The sequence below is a fragment of the Calypte anna genome, chromosome 2 (assembly GCF_003957555.1).
Source record: "Calypte anna isolate BGI_N300 chromosome 2, bCalAnn1_v1.p, whole genome shotgun sequence".
In the NCBI taxonomy this organism is placed as follows: Eukaryota; Metazoa; Chordata; class Aves; order Apodiformes; family Trochilidae; genus Calypte; species Calypte anna.
This window is the reverse complement of record NC_044245.1, coordinates 116,679,634-116,706,202: the sequence shown is the minus strand read 5'-3', so window position 1 is coordinate 116,706,202 and position 26,569 is coordinate 116,679,634. Positions and strand designations below refer to the sequence as shown.

The window sequence follows — 26,569 nt, the reverse complement described above, 5'->3', positions numbered from 1 at the left end:
TGCTTTTTATGCCAGAAAAAAAAAGTGTCTTTATTTCCAATGCTGTCTTAAAATACACAGCAACACTTAAACATCCAAAGTTTCACAGTGATTTTTTGAAAGTGATGTCAGCTTTTAGATAGATGACAAAGTCCACACACAGTGTCAGCCCCTCACAGCTGTGTCCATAGCCTGACCAACAATGCCACACAATGGTGTCCTTAAATCCCATAAAGGCAAGCGACAATGCCACAGAATGAAGTGATAACACATTGGAGCTGCTGACAGTCAGTCTTTAACATGTGTTATCCATTTGACTGGAGGTGTAAATCAGCATTGCAATGTCAAGTTGCTAATTTAAGGCTGTATGGTCAAACATCCCAACAGGCTACCCCAGCAGAAGCACAAGTGCATTGTTAAGTAGGTCAAAGTCACCACGAGTCAGGGAACACAGAGGAAAAATTCCACATCAATAAACCAGAGCTTGTGCTATGATATATATATTTCATGATACAGTGATATTAGATTAAATTAAACATTTACAGCAGCTCAGATGACAGTATGGGCACAGCCTCAGATTTTGGTGGTGTATGTGCTGCCTGTGCACATGGCTGCAGGACCAAGCTCTGTGGCTCTGCAGGGCAAAGTGAATTAACATGGATCTCCAGGGGACACGGTCACATTTCTTCTGCTTTCACTTAACTATCCCACCTCGTGTATGGTTCCTGCTTTAATTCCCACATTCAGATAAATGAGAAAAATATCCGCTGCCATTTGGTGTATTTAAAGTTCTCTAAAACCACATACATGCAATTTTTCAAAAGAAACCAAAGACGGAAAGTATTTTTTTTCATCCCTTCTCCTAGCAGTTAATTTAATACCCTGATTAACATTCCATTGAGCTGTGTCAAATGGTTCCTCTTCTTATTGTTATTGTTTGGCTGTACAATGTTTCCTGCCAATTCAGTTGTGGCGGCTGCTTCAGTACACTGAGGGAAAAAGGAAAGAAATGGCATATTAGTGGGTTATTTAATGGGAGCATAGAACAGGCAAAACACAAAAATGCATTCAGAATTATTGCATCTAAGGAAACTGCAGCCTTCCTAATGATAACCCAGGTTTTTTGTCTCAGTTTCACTAAGATGTTCAGAGCAACAGCAGCAGCTTCTGCAGTCTCACGGGCAACTCCACAAAAAAAACCAGGCACTAAAGATTTTGTAACAAATGAAGCCTGCATCATTTCCCATGTGTCCTGCATGTAAATACAAGCATAACAGCCTGTGGAAAAAACCTGCATGTGCCAAGAGAGCTGAGACCTCTGCAAATTCAGAACACTGAGAGTTCCAACCCAGCATTGCTCAAAAGAGAAACCTCCTCTTCTACAGGTGACCTGGTGATGAGGGAAAGATGGAACCAGGTTACCAGGCAGGATTAGCAGGGGTGGGTACGTGTGGAAGACCCTCTTCTCACTGTCCAAGGTTTATACTGCAGCTGACAAACAGTCTGTGCACTGCTGGGTGAGATAAGGAAAATGATTGCATCTCTTGCTTTTTATCCAGTCACTGGTGTCTGAATTTAAATTAGGTTCCTCTTTATTTACGAAGAACACAGGGATGGTCTGAGGAAAAAATAGGGACCCATACCTTTAGGCCTCCTACTGCATTGCATCAAATTGCCCTTGTCCCTTCTCCAGGGACAGACTTAATGCAGTGATAGATTTATCAGTTTGGAGCTGTTTAACCCAACGCATACCACATATGTCCTGTGCACTGTGATGCTTAAGCATCACTTTCTCACACCCATTTTTCAAGTCTCAGGGGGATGGAAAGCCAACCACAGGACAGGAGATTACAGCCTCAGCACATTGCCTTAAAATGAAGACAGTGCATCAAGGAATGAGCATATGCACTATTTGACCTTTGGTTTCTTCCAAGTTTATTCACACAGGATGATAGTGAGAATTTTTGCAGATTCGAGTTTGTTGGTCACATATTTTTTTCTTCATTCTCTTTTTGCTTTACCTGCTGGGAAAATCAGCAGTGGAATGGGAAGAGGCAAGGGAAAAGAGGGGGTGGATAAACTACTGTACCAGCTGACCCCACTTCTGCTGATGCCAGGCCTGTGAGAACCTGGAAAAGGGAGTGAGGTTTCTATTTTGTATTCCAGGTAAAACTGTACTTTCTGTTAAACTATATTCACCAGCATTACACATGCACTTTTTCACACTCACTCCCCAGAGCTAAGCTTATCACTGTAGATGGACTGAGTGAGTCACCAGATGAGCCAGGGTTTGGTTTAGGTTTGCCCACACAGAACTTGGAGAGTACAGGACTAGAAGAGAGAAGTAGCAGGTCAACATCCACAGCAAAACTCACGAATCTGGTAACTTCTACTCTAATAGGAGTCCCTAGAGTCTCTCAAAGCATTCTTCTGTCATGACTGAATAGCTGTCATTTATGCTTCCTTAAAACCTATTAAAAAACCATGGTCTGGATAAACCAGGCATTTGTTCTTTATCTAAAGCCTGACAAATCCTTTTATATAGTTACAGCTGTTTAAGGCAGAAAGTAAATGTCTGACTCCACAAGAAAGAGGGGGGAATTCTCTCAAGCCCTACTGCTAAAAAGTAGGACATACAAAGATTGATAATATTGTATTGCAATATGTAATAATACCTACAACTACATACTGATCAAACACAGTAGGGTGTGCAGAAACCATCTGTAATATTCACAGAAATACTACGCAGCAGTTTGGATGCTTTTATTTCTGGGACACCTCTAACATTGCTCTTGGCTGTCACCCATGATACAATGGTTTTGTCTGGACAGTGCCAAGCTCACCAGGCAAATGACTTTCCAGGAGGAATCACTGCAGTCTGTGAAGCTAATGGGAGCCTACTTCCTCAGAATGGGTTTGGTTCATAGAATGGGTTTGGTTCATAGTTAGTTTACAGGACTGAAGTTAACATGACAGAGTTAAACACTGCTCTCAAACACTTTCAAACAAGCTTGTGTTGATTGCAAGTACAATCTTACATGTTACTTGCATTTCTGTATCATCAAAAGGAAATAACAGAACCATCATGAGCAGAACCACAGCAGATCCAATAACAGATCCATCATGGTCCATCCACAGAGCACAAGAGCCACCAGGAGCCAAAAGAACAAGCTGCCCAGATTTCACACGTGCCCAGCTGCTGCCAGGCACTCACAATTGCAGTGTCACGCCAGCTCCCCACACAAATGTCAGGCTCATGATCACAAAACAGGCATGTTCCAAGATGCAGATATATTGACTAGTTAGGTTGTCTCAGCACAGCATAATTTAATAAGATAATACATGAAAAAACCCAGTAACTCTTCAGTTATGAATAAAACTGCCACTGCCCAGAGCCAGGGCATGTCTCCCTGTCACAGTGTCACTATCTGAAAGGCAGCACTGTGGGGTGGCTTGAGTTCCCTTGATTTTTCCTCAGAAAACTGCCACCAGTCAGTGATCACTGGTGGTGGGAGAACACATGTAGATGATGCCTGTGAATGAGATTTCACAACCAGTCTCAGCCAGCTGAAGAACCCTGACATTGCCAATGGGGTGTGGGAAACAGAAATTGCCCTTCTCATGGCACCATCTGCTTGTATTGGGTTAGGTATTATAATAAACCCTTTGTCTCATCTGTAAAACATGGATAAAACCTACTACATCAAAATGCAGTGTGAGGCTTAAGCTAAAAACTAGCAAGAGCTCTGGGTTACCTGGTATAGGAAGTTAAGAGCAAGGTTCTGTCAGCTGAAAATACAGCCTGCTAATAACTGCCATACTGCATAAATGGCAAATAAAAAGTGTGCTGGCAGGAAATACCCTACATTCCTAACTAACCCATCAAAGTACTCTGCTGCAGTGATGAAACCCACATGCTGCTCAGAAAGTATATTCTCCCAAATACAGCATGGTTGCCATGAAGTAGGCTCCTGGAAAAAAGATTCTCTCCTCAGGACTCTGTTCTGCAACCACAGCCTGGAGAAAGATTGGAATGGAAAGATAAAAGAGGCCAAAAGATTATATGCAGAAGGGTTTGACAAAGTTTTTTTTCAGCACATGGTGGCTTTGAACAATAAAATAAGATTCCTTCACCACTTGCTATTACAGCATCATTCATGTCAGAGGCTCTTGTGGGCAGTTTCAGGAGAGGACAAGATTCACAAGGACACAGAAATTAAATGTGTGTCCCAGCACAGGCTGAGGCATACTGGCAGCACAGTCCCTAAGGCCACCAAACCCACTCTGTGGTTAAAAACAAGATCTTGAGTCTTCAGTCAGTATCCATCCACCTCTTCCGACTGAGCATTAAAACAGATCCAGGACATATCTGTTCACAGATTCTGTCTCTAACAGACAAACACAAAGTTGCACTGGTGTAAATATAAAGCCTTTTGTTGACCAGGGTGACTGAAAAGTCCTCCCTCCCTATAAAGAAATAAACACAACAGAGGTTATGGTGTTCTTCTTGTGTTTGTCTTGTGGTGTGGTAGCTGCATAAATCAGATGCTGAGAGGGTCCAATATGAAGCAGTATCTGATCTAAAGGAACTGTACACACAGATGTGTTCTTTTTTAAAAAGAAAAAAAGCAGTAACATTTTAGTTTCATTTCCCCCTTTCCCATTTCCCTTTGTCAGTTGACAGTCAACCAGCTGGTTAGGAGCTCAGTATGTGCACTCTGATTCCCACCTTCAACCAGTACTCCCAGTGGGGCATCGTGCAGCCATATGCTACACCACCACTTTTTAATATCAAACCACAGCACACTGCCACTTCCTTCAGCTGGTGGCCATGCTCTGAGTGACAGCACCTGCAAGAGCTCAGCAGGAGAAATTGGTTCACAGAGAAGCAAGATAGAGTTGATAGCTTCTTCCCACAGAATGCAGCAGGAAAAGGGGTATGTTGTCTCTACAGAGAAGAAATGACTGTGATGAATGATGTCCTGCTGCTACGTGGTTCCTGTTGAGCACTCTGATTTTGTGCCTCCTGCAAACACTTAACATAGATTTTAAAAGGAAAGATAAATATCCAAAAAAATATGTCGAAGCTTCAACCTGAAGCAAGTTTTAGGAAGCCTTCATGAAGAGTGTTGTTTTTTTCTTAACCAAACAATAAAAAGTACCCCAGCTCAATAGCTTTCTTAGCCAAGCCAGAGGGTAAAAAGAGCACAGAATCACAGAATGTTAGGGGTTGGAAGGAACCTCTAGAGATCATCTAGTCCATTCCCCTGCCATAGCAGGATCACCTAGGGTGAGCCACAGAGAAAGATGATAAAGTGCAACAGAATACAGCAGACTGACATCTTCTGCAAGGTAGCTTCCCTTCCCTATTTAAAATACCGTCAATTACTTCTAAATAGCATGACTTTTAAAAACTAAATCACAGACAATTTTAAGAAAAAATATAATTTGTAAAACTTTTTGGAATATCCCTTAAAATATTTTTCCACCTTCAACCACCTCTAAAACACAAATAAAGTCTTCAGTAAAGCAAGATGCCTGCTCTAACTTTTACGTAAGTTACTACTACTGACTGCTGAGTAGGAAAAAAACCACAGACAAGACTTCACTTCAGAGCAGTATTTAGTTAAAGATGAATTACTTGACCTTTTGGCAGTGTACAATGGAAGAGAGTCACAAAGAGAAAGACATGCAAGTTCTTCCATTCTCTAAACAAACTCAGACCCATATCTATAGGAAATTACCTTTGTGTTAGAACAGAGCACACTTTTTGTTTAAGCTAATAGAGCTTCATGGAAGCCTCAAAGAGGGCAGATAAGTCTTCTTCTGTCTGGGGGCGTGGTGATAGTTTAGTCACTCTCTCCTGAAAGATTAAAGAAAAAATGGATTACAGAAGGTTACCAATAAAATTAATCAAGCAGTACCTAAACTACATTCCTTTGTACAAACGTCCTTCACAGAGAATAACAAAGTTTTGCAAATAACTAATCAAGTAATTAAGGCTGAAGCATGGTCAACCGTACAGTACTTTCGAGAATATATTAATTTAAATTGCCTATAATTAAAACACAAAAGCAAGATTAAAATGCAGTTCAGTTGCAAAGTCAAGTACTTCAAACTCAGGTCTTGTCAGTCACAGATGTCAGTAGCACAGTGTATGGTGAATAGGGGAATACAGCCCATTTTAAAATTCATTTATCAGCATTGGAACTAGGAGGTCATTTTTCAGTGAGCAAGTTTTTCAAAATACAACATCTTTCAAAACCCAGGAACTGACATAGATGGGGAGAGCAAACAGTGCCTGCAACTCAGACTCCAAAAGAGAGACTCGGCAAGGGGTGGTAGAGAAACTGCTTAGTGAACAGCCTGACACTTTGGAATCAGAATACAAAATAGTTGTGGTTGGTTTTCATTTGGATGATAGTTCAACAGTTTATGGATGCTGTAGTCCCATCAACTGAAATGAAACTCAGGCATACGCTTCACTGCTCTGCTTCACCAAATAACCACAAAGACAGGGATGGCAGTTCAGAAAAGCCCGTGTTCCTGAGGATGAGGAGCTTACTAGTGCTCCTCATGAAGGAGCTCCTGAATGAAGGAATTCCTTCACGATTTGTTTTTTAAAAAGGCTGAGAAGGAATATGAAAAGCTATTTTTACAGAGAAGTTATTTTAACTCTATTGGCATTTGAAACTGGAAAAGGAGCATGGTATTCAGCTACAGCAGAAACACTCAGCTGAAAGGGCCCAACATTTCTGGACTCACACTGGTCGATTAGTATACTTTTATGCTTGCAACAATCAATGATTTTAACATTTACTGAAAGAATGGGGAGAGTTACAAACACCTGCAAAGACAGAGGCCAGGCCCACACTAGGAATGTGTTCTCTTTAGATGAATGTGATGTATTCTGGCAAGACTGAGTTTCTCCTGCTACAACCTGTTCCCTAGTGGAAGAGGCTGTCCTAGAAAAAGCTCTAAATTTTCCCCTCCTCCTTTTCAGTACTGAGACAGCAGATGTCATTTGCTATGGGCCTTGCTTTATTCGCCAAGTGGGATTCTGGGGAGGGGGCTCCTCCATCCCCTTGCCTCAGGGTGGGGGTCTCAGCTCCCTAAGCATCAGAGCACACGCAGTCAGTGCAGCTCAGTGCTGCAGCTCAATGCTGTGGCTGCTCCACTTCCCCCTCAGCCCACAGGGCTGTGATTTGTGGACAGGCTACATGTGGTTACACAACAAGAGAAGCCACCACACTGTGAACTTAACCCGTGAAACATTGGTCTGGCACGCTGAGGAAGTCAGCTGTGAGATATTACACAGTGCGTTAGGGTAACTTGACACTGGCACAAGTTGCCCAGGGAAGCTGTGGCTGTGCCCTCCCTGGAAGTGTTCAAGGCCAAGCAGGAGGGGGGTCTGAGCAACCTGGTCAGGAGGGAGGTGTCCCTGCCCATGGCAGGGGTATGGAACTAGATGATCTTTAGGGTCTCTTCCAGCCCAAACTGTTCTGTGATTCTATGCTCAGCACGCTTAGCATGGCTTGTGAGGAGTCTGAAAAGCGTGGCTTTGTGTAAGTTTACCTAACTTTACTGCTACAGCAGCAGCAATCAAACAATAGCTCATTCCCAACCCCTGACCAGCGTGGCTACGCATACAGATTAACCAAAGAAAGGTTAAGATTCTTCTGTGTTGTTTTGAAACCAGATGGAAATTCAACAGCAAAGGTATGTTGTTTTTTTCAGACTCACAATATGCAAAATATAACAACTCAGTGCTCAAGTACTCAGTAAATTAATCGTGCTTTAAATTAGAGAAGAGTCGATTTAGACTGGATGTTAGGAAAAAGCTCTTTACCATGTGAGTAGTGGAAAAATGGAACAGGCTGCCCAGGGAGGCAGTTGATGTCTCATACCTGGAGATATTGAAGGTGAGGCTTGATGAGGCTCTGAACAACCTGTTCTAGTTGAAGATGTCCCTGCTTACAGGCTTGGACTAGATGACCTTTAGAGGTTTCTTCCAACCCAATTTTTTCTATGAATCTGTATTAGGACAGTCTTGGCAAAATTACAGTTTTGTACATGTGCACTGAGATGGACAGAGTTATCAGTAAAGTCACAGGAGTGACAGGAGACTATCAGGATCAATTTCAATGGACCTACTTACACAAGAAAATAAAATTCTGTTTTAAACTTCAATTATAAATGTTCATACCAGTAGAGTTACCACTGCAAGATGAAAAGAAAAATACACTCCAAAGATGAAACCGTATAACTACCTCTGTGGTCAATACTGGACTGTTAAGAAACTCTAATGCATTTTAATCCTGCTACATCTTATATGCAAAAATCATGTTTGAAGATCTATTAGGTCATCTCATTGTACATAGTACAATTAATCTTTAATGCCATGGGATGACCCAATAAATGAATTAAAAGTCAATTTAAGCTAAGCTAACAAACAAAAAACCCTTTAACATCTCTTAGCAAATAATGTTTCCCAACTATGAAAACATGCCTTCAACAAGATCTTGTGTTTGTGATGACAATCACAATGGTTTTAAAGGAACATATGTATGAAAACAAACCTCCAAAATGCCCCATAACAATTTATATGCATAACCTATTGGATGGGCATTCAGAGACCTTAGTTTTCATCCTGGCTTTGCCACTGCTCTGTTGTGTGTGATTCTAAATGGCTTCATCTTTGTGTCATTTTCTTGAGTATAAAACAGAAATAATTAATATTTACCCTCTGTTAGAGGTTGCTCCAAGATTTAAGAATGAAAAGAATTACACATGACAAGAGGCACTGCTGTAGAAAATAAATAGCCTTTCAGCCTACAAAATTTTTGTTTTCTCTACAGTGCTTATTTCCCTTGCTACTTGGTGGAAATAAATCCTACGTACACAGAACAGTTCATAGCATATGAATCAAAACCTCTTTTACAAGGAAGATACTGGGTTTTGCTTTAGGAGTGGTGTGTTGCTTTTTCCAGTGTCTTTGTGAGCACTGAAACAATAAAGAGTATTACAAGTTTAACCTATATCATCCCAGGGGACTTTATTTCAAATTCTGATGGGGGTCAATGGAACAAAAAAGCCATCTGGGAAGAAAAATGCAACTTCTCTATATGGAAAAGCTTAATGCAAAGTGAGCTTGATCATTCTTATCAGATAGCACTTTGTATTAAGGCTTTATCTATAACCCATCCTGCATACATAATTAACAGATGGTTATGAAAAAGCAGTATCTTCTGTAAAGAACAAAGGTCTATGAAAAACATCCTCTTTTCAAAAAATGTGACATTAAAAAGTAGCCAAATACCTAGGTATTCCTTCTGAAACCATGCAAAGAACAGACTGAAGTATGCCCTCCATTTCACTGAAAAGAAAAACCTTAACTGTGCAGAAAAAACCCCCACAGTTGACCATCCATAATCTTCTCCACTTTAATTGTCTTCATGTAGGACTAGAAACAACATCTGCTTGAAAAGAAACACTTCAGTTTTTAAAAAAATCTGTTCTGTTTTATTTGACAAGAAAACCTGTTTTGCTTTCTGTCTTACCTGAGGCAGAGTGCCTTTGACTAAGGCAGGGATGTCTGCTTTAGAATAACCAATTGCAGCTAAGCCATCATCAACATTCAGATCAAATAGGAATTTCCGGAGCGTGTCTGCCAAAATAAACCCCGCGTCTTTGATTCTGGCAGTGCGGATGTCAGCTCCTAAAATAAGACATAAAGCTTTGACTGTAGGGGAGAGAGTGGAGGAAGCCTGCTCTGGACTTAATTTAATCATAATATCAGCTGAATACATATCCCTACAGAACAGTCACTGGCCTAAAAGCAACAAGAAATGAAAGGAGGAATCAGTCTTCGTTTTACAGTTGGAATAGTTTGTAAAAGGTGAAATAAAACAAGGTCAGGAGAAGCAGGTAATTGCTGCCAGAAAGACTAACTGCCACATGAGGTAAACTTCCTTCCCCTTGTGCTTGCAGGGAGAAGAACTTCTCAGGCTGACTAACTGCTGGGAGGAAAGAAGCTAACGCATGAACCTCAGTGGTATTTATTTTTATGGACGGTGTGCCAGATGCTAACTTGAAGGCCTTGAGTTTGCTGACATCTAGAGGACATGGAAACCGCTGGCTGTACCCTTCACTCATTCAAAGAGGAGGAGAACATGTAGGCTGAGGAAGGCAGGAGATGGCAGGGCACTGTTCCAGGGGTTTGGTAAATCCTACACTTAATGCTGTTGGAATATGTGTGACTTGTGTAGGATAATGTAGAATTGAAGAGGAGGAACAGGAGTATTTGAAACACTACTGAACAATAAGGAAAGTATGAATGTAAAATGAAAGATTACCAGTACTTCTTGCTTCCTCTCCTTCAGTGAATGGTCAGAATTTATTTAAAAGTAATAATAAAAATATGTCCAGATGGATGACACAAATTCTTCCATATGATTTCTTTTCAAAGGAGGCTGAGCTAAATTTGTTCTCTGTGTAACCTCAATGATGTTGCAGCAGAATTATGTTAGGTCCAAGTGTCATGGTGAGAGATGAGTAAGAGGAACAGCATAGCTACAGGAAAAATATTTTTTGTGACCATTCTCTGTGAACATTCAAAGGGAGTTAAGTGAACATGAGACCAAAAAGCTCATTTGAGGAGCCCAGATATTCAGGCAGTAAGGCTGGCAGTACTGTGGTAGATAATGTCAGTAAGATATTGATAAATAAGGCATGACAAAGTCTTGTACAAAGTCTTATGCTACTGGGATTATGCCATGCAGTCTGAGTCCTCGGTTTTGCTGCAGAGTAGTAACTGGGACATAACTCCAGTATTTTCAGATAGTAAAGTAAAAGGGAAAAGTGGGAGGGAAAAAAAAAAGATCAGTAAATGTGAAGGGCAGTTTTAAAATATTGCTACAGTTCTAGTACTTTATTTTTGCTCATCTTAAAGGCTACATCAGTCTTTGCAATTAGAAAATTTCTGGCCACATGCACACCTATTTCAGATGTTTCAGAATCCATCCAGGGAGGTATTAAGCTTTTTATGGCTGTACCCAAATTCACAGCTGTACATACACACAACATAACTATTTAGTAATCTGCTTCGTGTCATAAAATACCTTCTTAGTCATTGCTTCTGGCAACATGACAGATTTGAATCAGCTACTGTAGTCATTGGACTCTGGACTGGAATCGTAAGTAAACACCCCAGGTGGGAATTAACATATTCAATTCTGTGTGACACATTTTCAGCAGAGCCCCTTCACAGCAAAGCAGACAACAATGTAGTTTAAATTTTGACTTAAGAAATTAACAGATCTTTTAGGGACAGAATTTATAGCAGCAATTCATACAACAAAACCTAAAGAAACTGCTTTTCAACCACTTGTTTAAGGAGCCAGAGTTTAAGTTCCCTGACATGCTGTGCTAGCTAGTCATCCAGAGAGGTTTTTTTAGTCTACTTCGAGTTGTGTGTTACTGCTGTAGGAACACAGACATTTTATACTTTAGTATATGATTCCAACAAGGTTTGTGTTTTGGTTTTGACCATAGGCAGGACTGCATACTTTGTAGGAAGGCAGAACAAACCTCACAGCCAAAATTTATAAAACAGATGGAACATTCCCCCAGTGTAGTTTTCCTGACTATATTGTTTTACAACCTCTTTAAAATACCCTGAATATTTTCATTGTCCGAATACAAGTCCCACTCTTTCTCAAAACCCACAATGATTTCAGATTGCTTAAACAAGGAAGTCATACGTGTGACTGGATTGCTGTGACTTGCATGCATAAGGCTGACCATACAAGGCACTGAACAGAAATTTTCCAGAGAGCAGGAGAGTTGCCCTAACCACTTTCTTTCTACTCTCTCCACTGCTGCATTTGTGACTCTGATTGCTTAATAGTCAGCATGGGTATTAGCAGCAGCTTAGCTACAGCTCACTAGTTCACATAAAACCTGCACTTAGATATAATTAAATTAGCTCAGAGCAGAGCCATGCTGTCACAGCTAGACTGCTAACAGCTCCAGGATTACACACAGTCATGCTGGGGATGCAAAGAAGACATAACCTTTTCTTTAGGACACCTTCTGGTGATGGGCTGCACAGATAACAAAGCACTGTATGAAAAGGTAACCTTTAAAAGAGCCATCAGCTTGCAACGTTTACTATTGTACTGCTAACAAGGCAGAAAAGGCCACTTTGTTCATTAACCCACTTCTGAGCCATCACAGACATGTTCACAGAATAACTACTGTATGCTTTCCCTTGACATCAGCCACTGAGAAATTCCAGCACCTACAGAGAAGCTTAGACATATATTAGAAAGACTGAAACCCACAGTTATGTGCCATGGAAAAAGAAAGGAGTGATTCAGAACATCAGTCTGTCCAATTCATTGCCACAGCAGGGAATTTGTTAGGCAAAATGCTCCCTTGTGGCTAACAGATGCACCTGAGTCTGATTTGGTTTAGGATTTCTACTCTAAAGCAACTACCTTCCATAAAGCACCAAGAGACATGACAATCACAGATACTCTCTCCTGATTCATAGCAGTTCTACAGTTAAAGTGAGCTGTCCAGTTTTCTAGCCAAGAAGCAGATTCTTCCAGCTTGCTTCTCTAACTACATCACCCAATATAAAAATTTACCATAATTCTAGCTAAGTTTGCACTAAGTGTAACTCAGACTCCAGAATCTTGTGTTTTATAATCTTAAAACCCCTGCAACAACCAACTGCATTTTTTTTTAAACTCCCAAAGACACAATTTGGAAAGAATTCTATTTGTATGAGTAAGTTGTATCCATAGAGATTCCTACCTAGTATCTCTGCAGCTTCCAAGTGCCGCTCAGGATTTATCTGTGCTGTAAAAGCAAACACTGCTGGTGATGTCAGCACCACAGAAAGGCCATGTGGCTGAGAAAAGAGGAAAAAAAAAGAATAAAATCATATAAATAGGACATGTATTTTTAACTTTAATGTGCTTTAATGCGCATTAGTGTGAGATAACAGAGAACTGAAATGTATAATAAAGATAAACCAAGTTTTACCACTAAAGAGTGATCCACATTATAATCCTTTGGTTTGTAAGTTTTCACCAAACCAGAAATAGGGTAAGACATTCCATGGCTGGAACAGAGAGTACAGAGAAAGTGGTTAGGGCAGCTCTCCTGGTATTTGGAAAATTTGTGTTCAGTCCCTTGTGCAGCCAGTTTTCTGTATGTAAAGTCTCTTAGGTGCAAAAGGTATTTAGGTGCAGGCAAGGTATGGATATTAGGTACAGGCGACCCTCACCCCTCTGCACCTCAGGGATGTGGCTGTAAAATACTTCTTACTGTGGGAATGTGAAGTTATATTACTCCACTGTCTGTACTGAAAAATGCTCAGTTACTGAAGTAATAACATTATGCCAAAAATATCATAATCTGCATTTTTACCTGATTCCACTGCTTGAGAAAAAAAAAAGAAATGTTAATTTTAAAGTATAAATAATAGAGTGGGTTTGCTCAAACAGAAGGAATGAAAGGAAGGTCTCTGAAGAAAATGACTGCTAATAACATCACACATTTCAGGCTTCAGCTTTGCTTCTCCAAGATTTTTACCCAGAAGAAACTACATTGCCTTGCAATATCTACAGCTCATTTCAGCCTGCTGAATGCCTACCCTAAACTCTGATTTATCAGCAATTGAATTCATTCAGGAATGGAACAATGCTTCTCTGCTCTCTCTCTACAGAACAGCTGCCATGAAATCCAACATTATAAATGCCTTTAATGTTGTGGTATTGTTTCTCTTCCTAGCTATGTTTTTTACCATCAAGGAAGGTAAAGAAGCCTAAATTTTGGAATTTTCATTATTAGACTTGAGTATCACAAGTCAGAATACACTGTCCTCATTCATGTAAGTGCCAAGACCCCATCAGTTTCTCACAACATATGGCTCCCTCTGCATCACAGGCCAAGCTACAATGTTTTACTATCTATTCAGTGACAAAGGCAGTGATGTCCTTGACACTCTGAACCAAATGCTAGCTAGAAGATGACCTTGGATGGGGTTAACATTTTCCTGTACTCACCAGAGGTGAACACCAGCATTTCCAAAGCCAATGCCAGCAAAAGCACTTGCTAGGTGCATGTTGGCTCTTGCTTCACGGTCCTCAGGGTTTCTGATGGCTCTGTGCACCATGGAGACAATGGTACCAATGAATGCACAAACAGACTGGTAATGGACAGATCATGCAAATATTTATGGACAGATATGCAAAACCTCTCTAAATTAAGCTGAGATAAAAATGCTGGAAACAGAATCAAGTCACACTTCAGTCAGAGAACAATCCAGCTTCTGGATCAGTAAACCAAACCAGTTCCATGAAAGGCAGGTTTGCTTTCACTTTTCCAAAAGCTGAGTAACTAGAGTGGATTCAGCTATTTTCACTTCAGTGGTGGCTTAAACAATTCTACTTCCTACAATGGTTTGGGTTGGAAGGTACCTTAAACATCATCTGGTTCCAACCTCCCTGCAGGTACAGGGACCCCTCTCACTAGACCAGGTTGATCAAAGCCCTGTCCTGGAGCTTTGGCAATCCTATGTATGGCTTCAGGATCACTCCAGCTTTCTCATCATCTCATTAGGTTCATTCTGAACTCCACCATCTGTGCAGGAAGAGGACAGGGTCCCTTGCCTTCCTAAGCATCAGACTACTTGTGCTTAATAAATTCCACAGGAACAATAGATAACTACTTTAACTAGCTAGGTACTTCAAAACATATTTAAAAAAAACACAAACCCATTGATCTTTAATAGAAGTGCACATGATATACAAAAGCTGTATACATGTGAAAACTTTATTAGTAGGGATCAAAACCAACTTTTAAGTTTTTAACTTTTTTTTAATATTTACTCAAACCTTAATCTAAAATAAAGGTCTTTTAAGTATGAACTAGTTTCTAGTAAATTAATTTAAGTGCATGTAGTCATCTTCTTGATAGATGTTTAAGTATCCTCATTTACACTGACAATCACAGAAATTACACCAGCAGTATTTTGTTCAGTTTCTTACGTATTCCACTAACACTGTCACAGAAAGAGGATTACTGAACAAAACTACATGAATGCTGCTCCCACACTGGCTGAGCAGCTTGAAATACCTTTAACTGAGGACTTTATGTCACAGGGGCATTAAAATCTACTTCCTCAAGACAATCTAGTAACCCTAAGTTTACTTCAGATTTTATTGAAAAACTTTTTGCTTTACTTAAGAGAAACCCAGGGTAGTAATAAAGGTTTCTATAGCAGCTGGCCTTATTTTGCCTAAAATTCTTTGAGTAATCTTCTTTGTCTACTGAAGACTGAGTATACTGTGAGGGTGGTGGCTGTTAAAAACATTACCTTTTCAGATACTTAGCCACAATACGCAGAGCATGAAGAGCCCAAACGTCACTGATGGGGTTGCTGCCTTGGTAAGCTGGTCGGCTGATTGGGTTTGAAGGGCAGGGACTGCGCATGTTGTAAGGAAGAGCAGTGTATGACTCCAGAGCATGGCTAAAAGAAGGATTAAAAACTTAATTACTTCAGTGGGAGAGCTTCATTTTACTGCATTGCTGTCTTCTGAATGCAGGGTCTTCTTATTTATTGCTGGGATATTTATTGCCATAGACAGCTGGGATAATGCTGGGTGGGCACCTTCAGAGCTTTTCCAGCAGACACCCAGAAGGAAACCCAAACAGTGACAGTCTATCAGCTCACACCATGCTTTATGTGAGGTTGGATGGACGGACATCTTGGGGTGTAAAGAGCACTGTGCATCTGCAATGGATGCATTTCCTTCCTGTGGCACAGAAACTATAAGAGGCCCTTGCACCGGAAGCATTGTAAGCCACCTTTCTTTTGAAAGTACTGACCTTTAAAGAAATTAGGAGCATGTTATTTAAGTTCTTAAGTTAACAGTCTCATTCTTCTGAATCTGGCCACAGAAAGAAGGAGCACTGGCTAGATAGCTACATTTAGATGTACAAAACTAGAGAGAAATCACTCTCATTTATGAACAAATGCCTCAGTTCCATCACAGATATTGTAGCTCAGGGTACTTCACCATGACTGAAAAAAATCACACAGTTCCATTATCCATCTGTTACTTGAATATACACAGAACCCAGAAGCAAAATAAAGCCCTCCAAATAGAAATGTCCATGCATTTTTTGCAGTTAAAAGCTGTAGGTTTCAGAAAAACCCGTGCCAAGCAAAAAGAACATTGTGAAAAAGGTTCTGAAGATAGTTATAACTGGGCAAAGACTTGCCAGCATCACACAAACCTTCACAAATTTTTATTGACACATCATGGCTTTTATTAGAGAATCCTTGTTCTCTGTTCCCTGTCATATCTGTGAGACATCCTAAATGCTGTCACAATCGTGATTAATCATCTACATGGCCTCTTAAGAAGGGACATGTGGGCTCTCTTTCCTGACAACAACCATCCTGGCATCCTGGAAGCAAATAGTTTCTTCAGTGCGCTGGAACAAACATAGAAAATTCTGCAAATAAGTAATTTGTTTCCATAGATTCTGATGGAGGCAGTGAAGTTAATTAAGAGAAAGGGCAACTGAGACAACCTTAATAAGAACAGTAAAGGGACAAAAAAGATAACTGTTTTCTGCTCCTAAAATATATTTTTTTCTACAATCATCTTAGTGAAAATACAAAACTGTAATAAATTCAAGCAGCAGCCTACAGAAAAAACTCACCAAAGCACATCAAAGCCACTGTTGGCCACTATTCGCTCAGGCATAGACAGTGTGTGTAAAGGATCAATGATGCCTAATGTTGGCTTGATGGCTCTTGAAGCAATACCTGTAATATTTCAGAGAGAAAAATGAGATATTTTGCAACAAAACAGGACAAGCTGAAGGTTCAAAACATAAAAATAATGAGGAGAAAATATTTCAAACTATGAAGACAGAGGAAAGAGAGAGAAGGGAAAGCAAGAAGTACCTATGAATCAGAGTCTTACTGATAATTATTTCCCCATGAGACAGTTAAGTGATTTGAGATTGTTGACTGAAGTGGATTATACCAGACAATGTTCTCTCTCCATTTGTTACCCTCCCCAAGAAGCCTACGCTTTCAAAATGTCTGTGCTGAATGGCATCTGTAACATTATTCTTGGGTTTACATCTTCTGTGAACAACCAGAGGGCAAGACTGGTTTGTGTCTAAAATTAAATGCTATTGCTAATTGCTGTCTTCAGCATCCGTACTAACCATGCCTTCATATTTTGGTTAAGAGGGCCCAGATGTAGCTTTGACAGAGAGAAAGATACAGACAGACAGACACAGACTGACTACATACAGACCAGAAAACTCTGAGCTATGGTCAGAGCTCTGTAGCACACACATTTGAGTCCCAAGTACCACAGACTGAGTAGCATATTAACCCCACACATTTAGAACTAAAATCTCAGAACTGCTGTGTAGCTTAAGATGACATCTTAGCCCTAATCTTTATTTGCCAGGGATAAAGGAAGACAGTGCCCCTCACTTGCATAGCATCTCAGGCCTGAGGTTTTAAAAGTCAGGAAAAGGAACATCTGTTTGCAATTACACAACAAAGAAACAGAAGTCTTAAAAGCAGAAAGAAAAATACAGAGGAAATAAGGAACAGTTGGTTGACCCTGAATATAAGTAGAAATTTCCTTTGCAGTTAACATTTTCTACCACTTAAGAACTTGAAAGATTTTAGTTTCCTGTTTTGCTTTCAAACTATAATCTGCTGTATTACATAGGTATTTCATTATGTTAATATGCTATAAATTTAATTCATGGAGGAAACCTTTAAAGTCTTCAAATTTGCCTGTGGCACTTGAATCAAACAAAACCACACCTGAAATGACATGCAGTATCCCTTTCTTTCAAGGCAGGGAAATAATAAAGACATTGGAAAAGCAATTGTCTTGACTAGCAGACAGAAAACAAAATAAATCTCACCGGTTTTTACTTTTAGTTCTTTGAAGTCAAAAATGGCAACACCGGTGGTTTCACTTCCAGTTCCAGCTGTTGTAGGAACTTAAAAGGAAGAATGGGGGAAACAACAAAAAATATGTAAAACATAGTATTGAAGAATAAATAAAACCACAATAGTTACGCCACCAAAAGTACAAGATCCAGGAAATCTCGGAGGTATCCTTGCTCAGAAGCCAACAGGTCAAAGAGAAACTGACACTTTAATCTCTCAGTAAAAGGACTCAAACTCAGCTAAACAAGATAAATCAATGACAAAACCCAGGATTTTACTTACACTGAAGTCAGTGGCAAAATTGCTGCTGAGTGCAACTAGAGGAGAAGTAAGCCCAAAGGAAGCTGAAACAGTCATGGTAAACTGATTCCAGCAGGAGCATCACACAGTGATGTTACAGATGATGATACAGAGTGTAGAATGACTCCCCTTCTTCTAGCCCTCCCCCCCACAACCTTCTCCTGCTTTACCTGCAATAAGTGGCTTGAGGGGCACACTGACAGGCTTCCCTTTCCCAATAGGAGAATTGACATAATCCAAGAAGGCTGATGTAGGGCTGGATGCATAGAGGTTGGCAGCTTTACAGGTGTCTATGACAGACCCACCTCCAACAGCAACATAGGCATCAAACTCCCCCTTTTGAGCAAACGTGATGGCATCCAGGAAACTTGGAAAACAAGAAAAGCTTTCTGGTTAGTCAGGAGGAAAACAGCACAAGGAGAAACTAGCAAATTAAGACCAGCACAGGGGTCAGAGGGAGGTGTTTGAGCAGCTGCAGGGCATGCTGTACAGGCTCAGGCACAACGTGAGAAGCATACTTGCAGAGGTAGTACCTTTGGTCTGTTGGTTCCACCCGGACACTGTCATACATCTGAAAATTTATACCACATTTTGCCAAGGAATTCAATACTGCCTTTACAGGAGGGAGTTGGGAGAGGTTTTTGTCTGTCATCAAGCAAACTCTTCTAGCACCAAGATTCTGCAGGTCCTACAATAACAATTAAATTTAAAAAGCAGACAGCTGGTATAAAATGAGATGCTGAACTATTTAAATACTAATCCTAAATCAACTGAACAAAAAATAGTTGGTTATTGTAAAATTTTTGAAGCAGTATCAGCTAAAGAAATAGAGAATTAACCACATACTTATAGGATGCAGAAAACAGCATAAAGTATTCAGTTGCCAAACTCATTTAGTTGAAGGCTTATGACAAAAGAAAACTAATGATAAAGATTCTGAACAAATGAAAGCAACAAGGAACCACTGAAGACTACTGTAAAATGTAAAATATCTTTTCTGAAGTAATTTTCCTGCACAGTTCATATCACATAAAAAGGATTTTCCACATGTTAGTTCTCTTCTAATTAAATGCCTACCAAAGCAAGGAATTAAAATGTAGAAACTTTAATATTGAATATTAATTTGTTGGTGAAATAAATAAGGTGGTAAAAAATATGAAAAATAATAATACACCCTAACCTTTGCTAAACTGCCCCAATAGCATTGCCATAAACGCAATTCTAAGTAATCCTAATGCTGCTTAAAGACAGGAGTCCTATCTAACTGCATTTACTGTATTATTATTAATTTACAAATTTACATATATAAAAAAGAGAACACTTAATGCCGTAAGTGCCAGGAAGAGAGGAAAAAAACTTTAAATCAAAAAAGCAATGACAAATGCAAACTGGAACAACGTACTTGGGTAATCACCTCACACTGAGGAAACAAAAATTGTACACTTTCACAGTGCCAACTCAGAGCTGAACAAATATGCACATAATTTAATGGAAAGTCTCTGATTCATCTTAATGAATACTAGAAGAGACAAAAGTGATTTTGAGAAAATCCTGGTGAGTCACCAGAATTCAAAACTTTTTGAATTAAATTCCCTGCCAGCGAAAAATACTGTTGCATAACCATGGCAAATCATCAATGATCTAATTATCCATTAATCTGCATTTCATGTAATCACTTGTACCATAGCAACACTGATGCAACACACTTCTGTTCTTTACTGAACAGTATTTTCTGAACTTTTTAGACTGCTATAAATGACTATACCTAGTGCAAAGCAATGGTGATTTCACAGATATAAGATTTCCCTTATAAATGCACAAGCAGCCCTTTAGAAAATAACTTTTCACCAGTGATGGACTTACACTACAGAAGCTTACCATGCCAATCTCTTTAGTAACTCCTTCTCCATATCGGATGTTTGAAATAGCCATCTACAAAAAAAGAACCCAAAACCACATGTTTTTTTCTCGGAAAATGTAGAAATGGCATTTATTCCCAAGCAGTCAAAGTGAAATACAAATACTTACATTGTTAAGTGTCATATTTGCAAGTACACAAAATACTAGTTTTAAATCAAATATATATTTTATTATTAAACCTACCTCAAATGCATAGTCTGTATTTCCCGGGGTAGGCTGTTCAGGGACTGGAATAGAAATTAAACAGTAAGATTAGGGAACAAGAATGGACTTCTATTTGTATCCCAAACACTAGAGTTGACAGTCCTTTGCTTTTCAAATCACTTTGCACATGTCATCTTGGCTTGTGTTGGTAAGAGTTGCCCATTTCATCCCTTGTTGTTTGTGAGATTAAGTTATCTAAGTACTTGATTTGATTCCTGTAATTCAGCAAAACAAGTGTGTTTTTTTCTTTTTCAAGAATTAATTCTTTTCTATAAAAACTGAGCGAGTTAGGAACACTGCATGAGAATTTGTGTGTAAGTCTTTAAAAAAAAGCACACAGTAAGTAGAACTAAGTATTTGCAAAATATACAGACTGCTACATTTTTATTGCTTTATATTTTACATTTGTAACAAGTGATACAAATATGCAGGGGCAACATGATAACCTTCAGCACAACTTTTCACATGCACTTAAAAAACATCTTTTGTAGGTGCAAGAGTAAAACTGGCAGGTGCTTACACTTGTTTTTACTTTAGTCCTGAACTAGCAGATGGAACTGAACTGCATGCATTTTTAGTATCAAAGTTTTAATAAGGATTGGTGTGTCACTATCAGCTTTATTTAGAGAAGGAGAAATTAAAAGGATAGTATTTCAGTCACATCCTCTGCCTGCCATGTCATGCTTGCATGAATTACCACAAAACTCTTAATTTCTTGCATATCCTGGTTTTGCCACAAAGTGAAACAAACTGCATCAACTGAAACAGCCCATTCTTCTCCAATAAAAGATCAGATGTGGCATTCTGCTCTTCCTGCTGAAGTCATCCCTTTTGTCTGCTATATTAATTGAAAATATGCTATTTGGATTCAAATCCAATGCGTAAAGCCATGATAATGAGTCTTACAGACACTCTGGGGTGCACTGAAGCACTGACCCACAACAGTAACAGATAGGAGTATTAAAACCCTTCATGCACTTTCTATTCAAGCCCAGGCCAGCTGCTATCAGCTCTTTCATTGCCATCTTTTGCCAGGCTGTATATGTTTGACCTCTCCTGGAGTTTAAGTCTGCTGTACTCCCCAGTCATTAATTTGACAGGCTAAGAACATGTCCAAGCCACTTACTCTGCTGCTTTCCAATAGTATAAGATGTCCCCTGCTGTTATATTCTTTAACCAAACTTAACTTCCAGCAAGAATTATACTCAGTTCAAAAATGGAACTGTTTCCTCAAACACTGTCAAGAAACGCAATGAACATTTTATTTTTCCTGCTATTATCATTGTTAAATCAATTCCCACTATTTTGAGATTTACTGAACAAGTACCATCTTGTTACACTATAGGCTCAATTGCTGCTTAAACTTAGAGAGGGTTCTTAACTAAGACTTCTACTCAGCAAGGGCTCAGTCTGGATTGACTGAGTAGGTCACCAAGCAGACAAGCAGAAGAATGAGATTGTATTTCTCAGCTGTGCTATTGTTTTGCTGCACGATGGTCTTGGACAAAACAAGTATCTGAATATATATATATATATATACACACACACACAGCTTTTCCATATCAAAAATGGTAATTCATTATAAGGAAGCTTAAGCATGTGAAACCAAGACATTCTGAATTATACGTTGCTGAAATCATGGCCCAAACCACTAATTATTACTGAATCTGAAGACAGACCAGCACACTGATATATTTCTTATAGCACCCTTACAGTCATTCCTCCCAGAATGACTCAGTCACTGAGCACTTTTACTCCTCAACCCTGACCTAAGTGAGCTGTGCTCTTGTGACTGGCTGTATAAAAAGCCTATGGAGATTACATTCTCCAAGGTAACCTTTGTGAATAGCTCCTTTTTATCCATATTGCTTCCTGTTTCTTTTCTAATGTAACAGATGTATCTTTTTCCTCTCAAAAGTAGATCTAAAGCTGAGTTGGCTGAGGTGATGACAGCAGTAGTAACAGAGCAGATTTTTTATCAACTTGCCTCACAGTAAAGGGACTGACGGCCAGGATTCAGTAGTTGTGCCTTATGTGGAAACAGTGACTCTCCAACAGTAATCATTATCATTGTACAGCTGCAGAATAACAGATTGCTCACCTTATCTTGTCAAGTGTTTTCACAGAATCACAGAATGGTTTGGGTTGGAAGGGACCTTTAAGATCCTCTAGTTCCAACTCCCCTGCATGGGCAGGGACACCTCCCACCAGACCAGGATGCTCAGAGCCCCATCCAGCCTGGCCTTGAACACTGCCAGGGATGGGGCAGCCACAACTTCCCTGGGCAACTTGTGCCAGTGTTTCTTCCCTACCTGTAATCTGCCCCCTCTGCCCAGGTTACACTGACAAGTGGGGCTCTACAGGGCCACGGTCTCCTACAAACTTACTTTGGAGACACAAATTCAGTCTTACCTTGGGAATATGTGTGGCTATGGCTGGGGCACCGACATCTAGTTAAAAAAGTGAAAACAAAAACAAGGCACGGTTAAAAGGAAAAAACAGACCAGAAAAAAATCCCAACAATTTGCCCTTGACTTGAAGTCTTCCGTGTGCACCCGTTCATGCAGCTCGGCCCCCCAGAGGCCTGGCAGCAGACCCCGGCTGTCGGAGGAGGCCCGGCCCGGCCCACCCCGCGGCCCGGCGGCGGGGCTTCGGGTTCCAGAAGGCGGGTGGGTCCTGGCAGTCGGCCCCAGGGATACCCGTGTGAGGGGGAAGAGATCAGCGCTAGGGAGAGGGCATGAGGAGACTCCCGCGGACCCCTGGGAGGCATCGCCCCCCGCCCTGTTGCCCACGAAGCGAGGAAAAGCAGCGGAACCGCCGCAGAGGGGGGCGGTCCCGGTCCCGTTCCCCCGCACTCACGCTGCCCGCTGCAGCTGCCGCAGGAGGCAGGCAGCCCGTTCCCGCCCCGCCGCCATCGCCTCGGCTCCGCGGGGCCAGAGCCGGGGGCTGAGCCAGCGGCAGCGCCTCCTCCGGGGGCAGGCGCCGGCTCCCGGCCGCCTCCCGACCCTCATTCCAGCCACACGGCTGACCAAGCCCCGGGACTTTTGAGTGCCTGGACTAAGAACTGTCCCGATCCCGCTGCTGCCCGCCGGCCAGGGCCCCGCCTGAGCTCTGGACCTCCAGCCCGGTGGGCAACGCAGGAACTGGCCGAGGTTCAGAGGGGTCTTTGTCTTCAGGAAGTTCACCACTAAGGCTGTCAGCAGCGTGAAATACCTCTCGGGTGTGTGAGGAAAAAAGAAGCCGTGCTCTCTAAAAACAATTATTTTTTTTTTTGATTCTGCTTTGTCTGGCTACTTACACTGAAGACTTGATTTCAGCAGGTGGTGTCCATAAGCCGATTCCTGCCCCTGCCAGGTCAGAATGCGCAGACTGCTCAGCACAGCAGCACCAACATTTCAAAAGGGGAAAAACATGACCTGTGCAAAGCCTATACCATAGGCTATACCTATAGCTATATCCAGGCCACCCACATCCCTTCAAAATCCACAGAGTATATGCCACTTCTGCTCACAGTATCAGAGGTTTTGCTTTTTGATTGTGCTCAAGCTGCCAGCCTAATGAACTGCTACAAGTTGAGACAATGGAGCTGCGACAGTCTGGCTTCTTCAAAACCTCATTTGCAGCGAAATGTTACATTATCATTTACCACAAGTTTAATACTTAGAAAATTTAATTCACTTGGGACTGCTGGAACTCGTTTTATTACCTACCCCTCTTACCAGAAATGGCCCCACAGAACAGCATCCTTCAGGTAGCTAGGACACATGCTGGGGCAGCAAATTGTTTTCTAATATACAGGAGACACTACAAAGTTCAGAAGAATAATAAGCACAAGTTTGAAATCATTCCCAACACCTGCTCTCAAACCATCTGGTAAGGAAAAACACTGTGAAACGATTTCTATGAAATGAGATATTACTGTTAATACAGGGAGAAACTCAGGTTTTGACCTGCTGTTCAATACAAACATTTTTCTGTCAAATTCAATAGCTTTGGCTTCTTTATTTAACAGAACTCTATAGAAAACGTACAATTTCTTGCACCCCACAATAATAAACAGTAAGTTTTCATGTTCCTTTTGTAACTGAGTACCAATACCAGAACTTAGCGACCTAAGTCGACTTGCAGAGCAAGAGCTCCACCGTCAGGCCACTTGCCCAGGATACAGAGCAGCAGCCACGTTCCCATCCCAGATACCCGAGCAGGGGACAGCTTTGTGCATCTTCACTCCTGCTTGCAAATGCTGCAGCCAAGACCAGCCGTGATGCCACGTTACCTGGCTGACCCAGGGAAACCCCCAGCCTCGGGGGAACTGCAGCTCCTGACCTCCCCTCCCCGATACACCACTGGCTCCCCTTGAACAGAGCTAGAGAGCACAGCTCTCTTTGGCTGCCAGCTAAGAGCCAAACGCAGGAGATTTTAGAAAGGCCGAAGCATATTTATTGACAAATAGGTGTGGGTATAGAGCACCGGGCAGGAGGCTGGCAGTGTCAGTCCCTTCCTGCACCGTGGTGAGCATCCCCAGCTCTGTGCCACAAGCAGTCCCTGTGTCCCTCACGCCTTCTTTCTCCTGCCACTGCCCGTGCTGCTGCCCGCTGGTCGCTGCTGCTGCCGCCGGGCCGTGCTCTTCTTGCTGCTCCGGCCAGTCCGCTGCTGCCGGCGGCCGCGCTTCCCCCGCTGCGACTTCTTCTTGCCCTTGGCGGCAGCTGCCTCGGCTTCCTCCTGGCGCAGCTGCTTGTTGACGGCGCGGGTGATGTCGAGGACCGGCTTCTTCTTGCCCATATCCCGCAGCATCTCCAGCTGCCGGCTGCGCTCGGCCGCCAGGTTGCCCAGCAGCGGCTCGAAGCGGCGTTTCCTCCCGCCGCTGCGGGACGGCAGCTCCGCCGACTCCTTGGGCAGCCGGGGCTGGAAGCGGCCCAGCGAGGCAGTGGAGACTCGGGCGACGCGGGCAACGTGGTTCAGCTCCTCCCGGCTCTGGTGGCCGGTGGGATGGAGGGGCGCGGCGGGGACGGCGGTGCCGGCCCGGTGGGCGCGGGCCAGGTTCCGCAGTCGGTTGAGCTCGTTGCGGGCCACCCGCTCCCGCTTCTCCCGCCTTAGCCGGGCGAACTGGTCCTCCTCCGGGTCGGCGCCCGCCGGCACCTCGGCCAGCCAGGCGCGGGCCGGGTCGCCGCCCGCCCGCCGGTAGCCCCAGCGCCGCCGCCACTCCTTGGCCTGCTCGTCCCACACCAGCGAGGTCCGCTTGCGCCGGCGGATGCCCTTCAGCCGGGCGAACTGCTCCCAGCGTGTCGGAGGCCGCGGCCGCGGCGGAGGCTTCTCCCGCGGCAGTCGGAAGGCCGGATCGGGCAGCTGGGCCACCAGCGGCCCTCCCGCCCCCCCCGGCGCGCTCGGCCGGCAGCTCCCAGAGCCGGGCCACCAGCAGCTGCGTGTTGTCGCGGGCCAGAGCCCGCAGCAGGGTCTCCCGCCGAGGGCCGTCGCCCCGCAGGCTCGCCGCCGGCGGCGGGTTAGGGTCCAGGGCCAGCAGATTGCCCAGGTCAAACTCTAGCTCCAGCTCCTTCTCCACCGTGACGCTCCGACGCTTCTCCGCCTCCTGCTCCTCGGCGGCCGCCAGCACTTCCTCCACCCGCAAGGCCGCCATACCGGCGGGCACGCCGGGCCGGGCCGAACCGAGCCGGGCCGCTCAGCACACGTGGGGCAGCTCCCGCCAGCCGCCCGCGGAAGTGCGGCGGAGCACCTCCGGTTCAGCCCGGCGGAAGCGCCTCCGCGTCCGGAACCGCGATGCCGGGAAGGCCCGCGGTGCCCCCCGGGAGCTGCAGTCCTGCCCGCGGGGTGGGGGCAGCGGAGGGTGCCGGCAGCCGCAGCATCCACGGCAGGAGGGGGTAACCCCCGAGGGACCCTTCCTCGGCTGTGTGCCGGCTACTGGCAGTGTCACCGCGCCTTAATTCCTCTCGGTTCCTGTCAGGGGACGCATGCGGCTGTGTCTGACGGGCAGGCGCTTTCCCTGGTGCGGCTGGGGAGTTGGGGTTGTTCAGCCTGGAGGAGGCTCCGAGGAGACCTTACAGAGGCCTCCAAGTACCTGAATGGGTCTGCAGGAAAGCTGGGGAGGGAATTTTTTCAAGCGTGTGTAGTGACAGGACAAGGGATGATGGCTTTAAG

General features: G+C 42.8%; 2 protein-coding genes across 2 annotated transcripts; both read right to left on the bottom strand.

The window, feature by feature from the left end:
- On the bottom strand, positions 1 to 23,359 carry ADHFE1 (alcohol dehydrogenase iron containing 1). Its single transcript, XM_008501761.2, has 15 exons — positions 23,276 to 23,359; positions 22,829 to 22,866; positions 20,396 to 20,439; positions 20,171 to 20,224; positions 18,826 to 18,980; positions 18,463 to 18,659; positions 17,965 to 18,042; positions 16,726 to 16,831; positions 15,371 to 15,523; positions 14,058 to 14,156; positions 13,033 to 13,111; positions 12,802 to 12,898; positions 9,540 to 9,697; positions 5,724 to 5,842; positions 1 to 968 (listed from the first exon to the last, which is right to left on the bottom strand). Exons 1-14 carry the CDS (start codon positions 23,329 to 23,331, stop codon positions 5,759 to 5,761), a joined length of 1,398 nt encoding a protein of 465 aa, XP_008499983.1. The 5' UTR covers positions 23,332 to 23,359; the 3' UTR covers positions 1 to 968; positions 5,724 to 5,758.
- A 1,514-nt stretch (positions 23,360 to 24,873) lies between these two features.
- RRS1 (ribosome biogenesis regulator 1 homolog) lies at positions 24,874 to 26,113 on the bottom strand. Its single transcript, XM_030445239.1, is given in 2 exon segments — positions 24,874 to 25,783; positions 25,785 to 26,113. Coding segments are annotated over 2 exon segments (1,080 nt in total). The 5' UTR covers positions 26,052 to 26,113; the 3' UTR covers positions 24,874 to 24,970.
- Between the last annotated feature and the right edge of the window lie 456 nt (positions 26,114 to 26,569).

Bases quoted from the DNA above. Each gene is read 5' to 3' on its own strand.
- ADHFE1 (XM_008501761.2), bottom strand. From the start codon at position 23,331: ATGGCGGCGGGGCGGGAACGGGCTGCCTGCCTCCTGCGGCAGCTGCAG. The intron at 20,440-22,828 runs GTAAGACTGAAT...TTTCTATTCCAG, and splicing joins TAGCCACACATATTCCCAAG to TCCCTGAACAGCCTACCCCG. The intron at 18,981-20,170 runs GTAAGCTTCTGT...TTGTTATTGTAG, and splicing joins TTACTAAAGAGATTGGCATG to GACCTGCAGAATCTTGGTGC.